Below are 9,700 nucleotides of genomic sequence, written 5' to 3'. Positions count from 1 at the left end.
TATTATTATTATTATTATTATTATTGTATTATTATTATTATTATTATTATTATTATTATTATTATTATTATTATTATTATTATTATTATTATTATTATTGTTATTAATTATTGTTATTGCTATTATCCTATATCAGTTGAAATATTGCCATTAATGAATGCTTAGATAGTAGGCATAGAGAATAAATCCTGAACTGAATCGAATTCCTGCTGTTAAGACGAGTTAATTGTTCAAGTATGGACAGTCATGTTAAGTAGCAGAGAGCAGGTAAACTCAATTGTTGTTACCTGCGGCACTACTACTTAGAATGACGCATCCTGGAGAATTATTTTTAGGATGATTTAGCTATTCTTTCAAACTGATGCTAGCATTTTTACAACAGAGGAATATTTATAGTTTGATTATGAAATCATAGAACTGGAAGATCGCAATTTCAAAAAATGATATGCTTCACTCGTTATATCCTTGCATAACATGCAAGGCGTGATTTTTATCGATATCAATTTTTCCAGGTGATTAAAACAAAGACTGAACCGGTTTAGGGTTATAAATAATTCCCAAAATGAATTCAAACGCTTTATTTAATAAAAGGAAAAAAATCACGATTGACAACTGGAGCACGCAAAGGAAGTAAAGCACCAAGCCGATAAATATGACCAAGATGACAAACCGTTATCGTAATGGTGACTGGCATCCATGCAAATCTTTCCACTGATATGATCCTGTTAGGGCAAAACCGAACAATTGACCGGTCGAAAGGTTGGCTATTAGTTAAATTGACTGACTTAACTACTGTTATGAACTGCAATTTAAAATGAATGGGTGGGTTAAAACAGAAAAATTCCATGCTGGAGAATGGAAAAGCGACAAAACTTCTGCTGTTTGGTTTGGAATTTTGAGGAAGAGATAAATACAGAACAGGTAGGATAACATGGATCTAACTAAACAGATATAGATGACAGATTGTCAGGATGACAAATGAGCATGTCCTTGCAAAAACATTTCTATATTGTATGAACAACTGCTTTCATTTCGTAATTACTTTCCTGAAAATTTTCATCCATTCTTTTTCATACCGTACCACCCTTTACTCTTATCCTTGATTACCAATCAGTCGTTTTAGCCCTCTACCAAGCAAAAAATTCAAAACAAGGGAATCGAGCCAATCACTGTACAACAGTAAAACTTACCTATCTCTCGGAAATTCACGATCAAAACAAATTTCTCGAGTTGTTCCAGAGAGAAAATGCAGAATCCCAGACTACCGTAGATTAGTAGTAATGGTGCAGCTGGTTGTTAAAAAAACTATTGTAGAAACAGGAAGCCGGAAAATCTTGACTAATTGCTTTTCAAAACTGGAGTAATGCAACTATTTTCTGGATTGTTGAAAGAATCTGACCTCTTGTTTGCAATGATTCTGATATTTAGGTGGAAACGATTTAACATTCAACATATTTCTTTTGGAACTTGAATTAATGTTTTGGAAAATAAAATTCAGGCAGTTAGTCACATATGGTAATTAACAACGAATATAACATCCTGTGCTAGAGGTTTGGCAAGACTGTCTGTCGCTCAAAAACAGGAACATTTATTCATTGTTTTTTCTTAATTCGTTTCAAATGTCATCTTATGATAAGAAACCTCAGTTTCATCGCCTTTCAGACCAACAAAACGAGTGCTTTCATTATCCGAATGTAAAACAAGAAAAGATGGATGAATAAGCGCACGAGATGTTTATGTTTACACTCCTCTATAATCATAAAAAGTTCGGCAATTTTCTCGTTCACAGACGGCAAAATACAATTTTGTATGATGGAAAGGAAAAGCAGAGGATGACGACACGTCGTGCAATGCACTACACTGTCGCTTCACAGCGCTTCGTTTGTACAGCTGCTTATCAAGCACTCCGTTTTCACTTTCTGCAATAGCTATCCATGCTTTTTATGGATTTGTCAAAATGCAGAAAATACATGAGACCTATATTTAGCTTATATACCACTCTATATAAGGTTTTTTTTTTCAACTAATCTTACCTAAAATTGACAACTACCATTACTCAAATCCTTTTCCTGCTTAATCTTATCCTCAATGACGGAAAGTTTTAGTCAAACCTCTTAATAACTGTTCCTTCTCCATTTCAGTCAATTAAGGAAATCAAGCTATTCTATTTGTCGATATTTATTTTTGGTTATCATCATGCTAATGGATAAGTCTGTTGGAATACTCAAGGCAGTTAGAAAATTCAGAATTTTGATCAGGTTTGAATAACATTCTCGTTGATTTTTGTTGTCATTCGTCTTTGAAAATTTCTCTCAGTGGTGCGCAAAACTCAAAAACGTTTGTGTGATGCACACCACTGCTTTTCATTTAATCACTTGTTTGAAGTAAAAATTGGCATAAACAGGAAAAAAAGCCTGTTCCTCTTCTGAATTGTTTTTCCCACTTCTTTTCGAATATGATTCATTTGGAGAAGGAAGAGAAATTAACGTATTTGATCAACACTATAGTTCCACATGAACAAAGTTTCACTTATTTTCCTTATACTTACTAGATTTTCAAATTTCATTATCCTAGAGATGGCTGAAACGGTTTTGAAAAGTGTGTTCATGCTCTGTTCTGTGAACTCATTTTATGACCAGTAGATAGTAAGATATAAATTTACTTCCAGTCATAAACATAAGTGGACAAGTACCGCTGCTTGTTTTGGCAACTCGGTGAAGTATTATGTTGTAATTTCAAAAAATAATTGTAACCATTACCTTATTAAACAAACTAATTAATTAATTAAGGAGAACGTATAAACAAAAGTGGCAAAATATTTTAAAAAAACTGCAAAATTGGATGGATTGCACTAATCAAGATATTGAAATGGAAGAATTTGTGTAACCGGACGGAAGTCTATCCTTTTCTATTTGGAAAAAGTCTATTCACTTTCAAATGTTAAAATATTTAGGAATAAATCTTATCGCTAACCAAATTCCATTAACTACTAATGTAATTGCTATATTTTATGGAACTGAGACAACATCATGGTATTTACTTTACGAAGAACAAATGATGTCAACAGTGTACTCCAGGGAATTTTGTTCTCCAGTACTTGTTGGAGCAGGTTCTCACTAATCATCTATCAACACTGAATTTTGATGAATAAATATAGTTTGCATATGAAGTGTAGACATTACAAATTGAAAACTTTTATCAGTTTATTCCTTGTAACACGTCAATTACCACATGTATCATATGTGTCTCTCTTCTCATATAACTCACATTATCAATATAAATCGTTTCAATGTCTTATTTTTCACGCTTGAAAATTCTTCCAGCTTTAGAGCTTATCCTATCGTTTTAATTGTTATCTTGATAACAATTAATTATCAATAAATGATTGTTATCTCTCGTCCTTAATAATATCAAAATTTAGCTCCAAACAATAACGATTGTTATACTGTGATAAGCATGCAACATTCGAATAATCGATTATCTGTTCCAGTAAAAGTGTCTATTTCCTCATCACCGACAAGATCATATCTTTATTCATATTTCAGATCCTTTAAAAAATTATCGAAATATTTGCAAACGAATTTATAAAAGGAATAATATTCTTCACAAAAGCATATCCCGATACTTTACGATTGGCTAACAGGGGGAGGCAGTAAGCAGCATGACATATTCTCCGAAGTTTTATTGGATAATCAGGTTGATGCTATGGTGCTGTTGGCGATATCGTAATTTCCCCAGTTAGAAGTACCAAAAAAGGGTAATTCGAAAAGCCTTCGATTCTTCGTCTTCATCACTTTTTCTAGCCCTTCGCAAACATCGAAACACGATTATCATTCACTCTGGTTAGGTCCTCAACAAAGTACAGTCCGACATTTGTTTCGAAAGATCACCATGATTCTCGAAAGATATTATATGGTGCCACTTATATACATTCTTATAAATCATAGCTTTTTTTTGAAAGTTTGGCAATTTCTAGCAGCTTTTCAGGAATATTACTGATTATTATAAATCGTTGAAAGCAGGTAAGGATTTCCTTTCGCAGTCACTTGAATATTATATTCATGGAACATATTTAGTTCTAGTGTTCGGGGAATCTCATCAGAAAAATGTGAAATCAATGGTACAATGTAGTTTTAAAAGGGAATATTGATAATTAAAATTAAAATGAATGGCATTATTGAGGATTAAATAATGCCCACCAGCCATACATTGAAATGCTTACAAATTCATTGTTAATGTATCCTAAATGTTAATGTTAATGTTTCAAAAAGGTTGGAATTCAACGTTGAATATGCCATATAATTTAATTTTCTGCAGGCATTTTTCTAATGAAAATGAACGAAGCTTGGAATCTTTCAATCGATCCTTTTTAAAACTATTGATTGCCCTCAGGTTTTTCCTTCTGGTTTTCGCAATGCAAAGTAAATATCCTCATCTTTTTATTTATGGCTTTCTTAAGCAAACATTTGTTCTTTCCACTTCTTTTCAGCATTTCTCTTATTTCCAGTTTTATTCTCTTATTGTACAGCTAGCTATTTTTGCCATTTTTCGAAATGGAATTGTTTCTTTTTACCTTTAAAAAGAAAATTCTTGATAATTCTAGAACTTGAACTTTGAAATTCATTTTTACTTTTATAGGAGCTAGCGATTTTCTTTTGATTCATCATGCTATTCAAATTATCGTTCGAATTATCTGCAATGAACAAGAGCACAGAATCTTCATGGAAAAGTTTTGTTGGAATTAATTAAAAAACAACTATGCTTGGAAAACTGAAACAAATACTTTTGACCTTCCTTGTTGAAAACTTTCAAAATTTCTGACCTCATTTGAATAGAAAAGAAACTAATTAAAATGCCATTAACTTCCTCGATGCAGAAATTTCCGATGTAAACGCTCAGCATATGCTCTCAAAGAGATCTTTTCAATATTTCTGAACGTTAATTCAAAAAATTTTGTCCCTAGAGCACATAATTACTATTTTGTTTCCGGCTAATCTTCAGTAAACATCCAGTAAAGGGAATTTTCATCGAATTCCAGGATGCTAAGTTATTAGATATTATTTATATAAATTCTTAGAGACATTTGCTGGAAGATAAAAATTTCTTGTGATAATGAATTATTCTCAACTTTGTGAAGTATTCAAAACTGACTCACCTGGACATGAACTTCTGAAAATTTTAGACTTTTCAGGGTGGGAATAAAATAAGTTTGCAGGGTCATACTCAATTTGAGAACATTATTTAAAACATTCATTTATTAATATTTATGAAGCCTGCAATTCAGTTTCTTTTTAAAGTAACAAGGCGTTTGAAATTCAAAAAACATTAAAAGATGAGGAGCTACAATAATGTTCCAATTGTTGAAAAATTATGAGCGAATTTATCACTAAAGAGGCAATAAGGCTGCAGTGATAACAGAAAAAAAATGAAAGTTCCAAGTACAGCAGTATTATTTATTAGTAATAGTTCTTATCAGTCAGACTACTCGCAATATAACGAAAAGACTCATCTTTTCATTGCATTCTAAAATGTCATTGCTATCAGTGTGTTGCAATGAAATGAACCGAATGAGGTATTTTATCATTCTTTTTTTATCATTTTTATCATTGCATTCATGTTGCCAAAAACCCTCTTGGACAACCAATCATTATCTGTGTAAAATAATACTTATTAGCTCCGGCCTTATCAGGTGAAGACTAATTAGAAGTGAACGAATTCCTCTGTTGTAGCCTGGTTGTATCTTTTTCAATTAGAATACCACTGTTTTACTTTTATTTCTTGTAAATTTTGGTGTTATTTATTAATCTGCTGGTAATATAGTGAGTACTGCCAAAAAGCTTATTGAACTTACACTTTCATGTAAGATGATAATAGTGCAAAGCTCGATATAGTTGATATATATATATATATATTGATTTGCTAAAATGTACAATAAAAACAAATTTTGTCTGTCAAAAACATATAATGCGTGCTAAATGTAATTTTCCTAAAATAATTGGATTCTAGAACATTCATCACTTAGTTAATCGTTTTATTTTTCTTGGCAAAAATGGCTGAAAAATTGATGATGATAAACGAAAGTAGCAATCAAAAAATAAACCATCACCCAGGTCTAAATAAGTCATTTTCACAAACTTTAAAATGGAAAGAAGCAACGCCGAAATATGAAAGACGTAAGTTGTACCTTAAGTTAAAATTGAAGCTTTCAATGTTATCTTAAAAACTATCGAAATTGACAGGTAAAGTTAGTCCATCTCAAGTCCTTTTCAACAAGCGGTCATTCTGTTTTATGATTAAAATGAATGAAATGATGAGCAAAATTTTCCTCGGTCACCAAGGACACATATAAAGAAAAGTAGAATTATCTTCACATGAATGAATATCCATTATTCTACCATGAATAATCGCACTTCGCGCACTTTTCATTATCAAATTCCATATTTCGCACCTAACGATAGTGAAATTTTTTGACTGTTGCATTATTTTATTATGGAGTATCTTAGCCGGGCAATATTGCTTTTTGTTCATATTTCTTGAATATTTTAGCGCTTGGCTTGAATGTGTATGCAAATCTAGATGAACCAACAATAAATCAAGAGGAATTGTACAGTCAGGAGCCTATTTCAACAATGATTCGAAGAATGAGTAGAACTAATAAATGGAATATGGAAAATGAAGTGAAGTGATTTTACGGCTTTCACACCTTATATGTTATCACTCTCGATCCCGCAAATTTTAGCAAATATAAAATTTAGGAGGAGAACATGGTAACTAATGCGAGTTCAGCAAAAATCGAAAAACTGGTTTCTGTTCCAGCACTGGCGTTCAATAAGCGTGATCACTTTTTGGCTTATACCAAAAAGGTAGAATGGGCTAATAAGCTCACAGAATCAAAAGGTGTATCAAGTTCTGAAATAAAAGATCTTGCCATGAAAGCATATCAACCTATTCCTGACAATTTCGCTCCTAAATCGAATGAACCAATAGTACAACAGAAACCTTTGCTTACTACTTCCAAGATTCATTCGAACATACCACGCCAAAATGATATGCCAGTGCCCAAAGAAAATTTCAACAAATCTTCGCATAAAAATGATGAAAATGAATACTACGTGATACAATCTGTTACTGCAAGATCTTCTACACAAAGAAGGTTTGTTATTTTTGATTCTATTTCCTGATTACTTATTAACCAGCTGTATATTCTACAAATATAATTAGTTATGTTATTAATATAAGGTTATGTGCAAAAAGTTAATTTGTTAATAGAATATGAGAACAATTAGCCACAATTAATGTATGGACAAATCCTTAAAAATGCCAATAGTGAGAAGTATACTGTGTTACCCCAAAAATCTTGTTTTGACGCTACAAGATTCCGTCCGTACTAAACCAGTTTGTTTAAACAAGTTCGACTGGTTTCGACAGTCTGGCAGCTACCGCATTCAGAAGTGATCCCTACTTAGAAGGAGAATATCTGATTGGTCCCATGCTGGCTGTTTTGAGTAAATTATTTGAGAGTATTAATATCATCCGGTCAAAAGCTCCTATTTTTATAATGTTGAAGCTAAACATTGAAGCTTACAAAGTGTCATTCTGCGTAGCCTAAAGAAATTCATCATTCTGGATGCCTCGTTTTCCGGAAATGATAAAGAAACTATTTGATGATGAAATGGTGAAAATTCAAATTTAGAATATGGAAATTACTAATGTGCATCAATCCCTTTCAAGTGTTGTTAAACTTAAAGCAGTATGCAAACGGATTAAATGTTGTGGAAGATCACTGTGAACATCTGATGTATTTATTGGTAGCAAAACTGATGAGTAGCAGCTATTCCGGCTTGCCCGCCAGATTTTTACATTCAATTTAAGATTTGATTTGATTATGTTCATTTCATTTTGATCGATCTCTCCAGATCTTCAAATTCATTTATGTAGCCATTTTAATTAATAGGATTCCACCCTAGAAACGAATAGTTATTTAGTCGCATATCTTTCTTGCACTTGTCGATCGGTCGATACATGGTGATACATGCTATTCAACGAAATCCAGCCAATTCGGATCACTGATGATCCCAGAAGGCATTTTGTTTCCACGAAATATTCGATTCACAAAGTTGCCATTATGGTACGCACGAATAAACTGCCTGTTGCAAGACACTTGAGTTCAGTCACTCCAACATTGAAAAAAATGCTACAGTGAATACTGGATATCACTTAACACCCAACTCAACAATTCGTAAGCCTATTTTCAGACCTATTTGCTAGTACTTGTGAGAGTCGAAACATGGTGATACGTGCTAGTAGACTGCAATTGAACTGGTTTCAGGGCTTCTTCTGTACAGAAGTCCGATGAATAAAGTAAAATAGGGTTCCCTGAGTTCCAACTCTTTTTTCTGAAACAGTCAAGAATTTCCTGAGTATAATATGTTATTGCAATGGTATATATAATGATATAAGGAGAAATTTCAATAATAAGACACTTGAAATGAATCTGATCAAAGTGTAGAAGACAAAAAGCATGCGGAAGACACACTTCACGATTATCATAGAGAAAACCTGTCATATATCCATCATCAGGAAAATTTCCCTTCAGCAATACATGACAGTGTTTCCGACAAAACTTCCTTCTCTCACCTGTCCCTTACAAAGGGCCTTTAATATTCAATCATAGAATTTTCTTGTCACTAGTTATAATTCTTTGATTGGTTTGTTCTACTGTTTTCATTAATTTGGTGTTTTTTCCCTTCATTTGTATAGTTTTATTTTCAAACGTTCTTTTTTGAGATCTCAGATTTCTTTCGCTACTAAAAATTTGAATGATCACTTCGTTGAATGATCGTTTCGCTGCCTGATTTCTCCATTTGTTCATAGATCCAGCAAACTATGCATTTATAGTTTGCTCTGCGAGCAAATGCGATCAATCTACTAGTCAGTGTACAGCTGGAATTATTTCCAGAATTGTTTGAAAACCAGAACTGGAATTCGATATCTCCCTATTCTCGAATATGATTTCATGATCACTGGTTAGTAACAGATAAACGAAACAACTCGGGCATTTGTGAATCACAGTTATCTCAGCTTGTTTTTCAAATTCAGAATTCGATGACTTAAGTTTGGCAGCCACATTAGGATAGAATTAATGAACGATTTCTAACACATACAGGCCAATTAGAAGGCAGACCGCTTTATTCTGGAAGTCAACAGTCACGTCATAGTGGGGCAAGAAACAGACATATGTCAGGATCCTCCAATATAAATTTGGTAAAAAAATAAAGTACCAAACAGTATGAATTCCAAAGAATGTTTTTTCTGAGAAACGACGGTAAAAAACTGCGATCACATTCACAACATTACTTCGTCGATGCATTTACACAAGAGCTATATGACCTCCAGAAAAAGAAAGAGACTAAGCAAAGAGTTAGATTTGAAGCAAAACAGCTTGGACGTGTGCTTTTTCAAGAATCCTCAACAAAAAACAATGTGTGATTATGTAGAGAACTACTGAACTATCCAGTTGACTAGACAAACTTGATTAGTAGTATTAAACATTCAGGATATCGCATTAAGTTGCTGACATTCGGTTAGGACTAAGTAATGTAATGTTCCTGAGGGTTCCATCTGGCGTCTTGTATGAATATTATAGTAATGAGGTAAGGAAGGAATGGGAAGAGAGAGAGAGAGAGAGAGAGAGAGAGAG

At 32.9% G+C, this 9,700-nt stretch overlaps 4 protein-coding genes across 4 annotated transcripts; 3 read left to right on the top strand and 1 right to left on the bottom strand.

Annotated features, from left to right (window-relative positions):
- Nucleotides 1-1,123: 1,123 nt before the first annotated feature.
- On the top strand, nt 1,124-1,275 carry LOAG_09797 (hypothetical protein; the record flags this gene model as incomplete). The annotated part of the gene is made up of 1 exon (XM_003145324.1): nt 1,124-1,275. A coding segment is annotated over one exon (152 nt), but the record flags the coding sequence as incomplete, so codon positions are not given.
- Nucleotides 1,276-6,049: 4,774 nt separating this feature from the next.
- LOAG_17341 (hypothetical protein) lies at nt 6,050-6,686 on the top strand (the record flags this gene model as incomplete). The annotated part of the gene is made up of 2 exons (XM_003145323.2): nt 6,050-6,173; nt 6,547-6,686. 2 exons carry the CDS (start codon nt 6,050-6,052, stop codon nt 6,684-6,686), a joined length of 264 nt encoding a protein of 87 aa, XP_003145371.2.
- Nucleotides 6,687-6,748: 62 nt separating this feature from the next.
- Nucleotides 6,749-7,609, top strand: LOAG_17340 (hypothetical protein; the record flags this gene model as incomplete). The annotated part of the gene is made up of 2 exons (XM_020449999.1): nt 6,749-7,153; nt 7,450-7,609. Exons 1-2 carry the CDS (start codon nt 6,765-6,767, stop codon nt 7,607-7,609), a joined length of 549 nt encoding a protein of 182 aa, XP_020306394.1. The 5' UTR covers nt 6,749-6,764.
- Nucleotides 7,610-8,807: 1,198 nt separating this feature from the next.
- Nucleotides 8,808-9,370, bottom strand: LOAG_09795 (hypothetical protein; the record flags this gene model as incomplete). Its single annotated transcript, XM_003145322.1, has 2 exons — nt 8,808-8,943; nt 9,165-9,370. 2 exons carry the CDS (start codon nt 9,368-9,370, stop codon nt 8,808-8,810), a joined length of 342 nt encoding a protein of 113 aa, XP_003145370.1.
- Nucleotides 9,371-9,700: the final 330 nt, after the last annotated feature.

This window comes from Loa loa (assembly GCF_000183805.2).
Source record: "Loa loa unplaced genomic scaffold supercont3.63, whole genome shotgun sequence".
NCBI classification, from domain to species: Eukaryota; Metazoa; Nematoda; class Chromadorea; order Rhabditida; family Onchocercidae; genus Loa; species Loa loa.
This window is presented reverse-complemented; position numbering and strand designations above follow the sequence as displayed.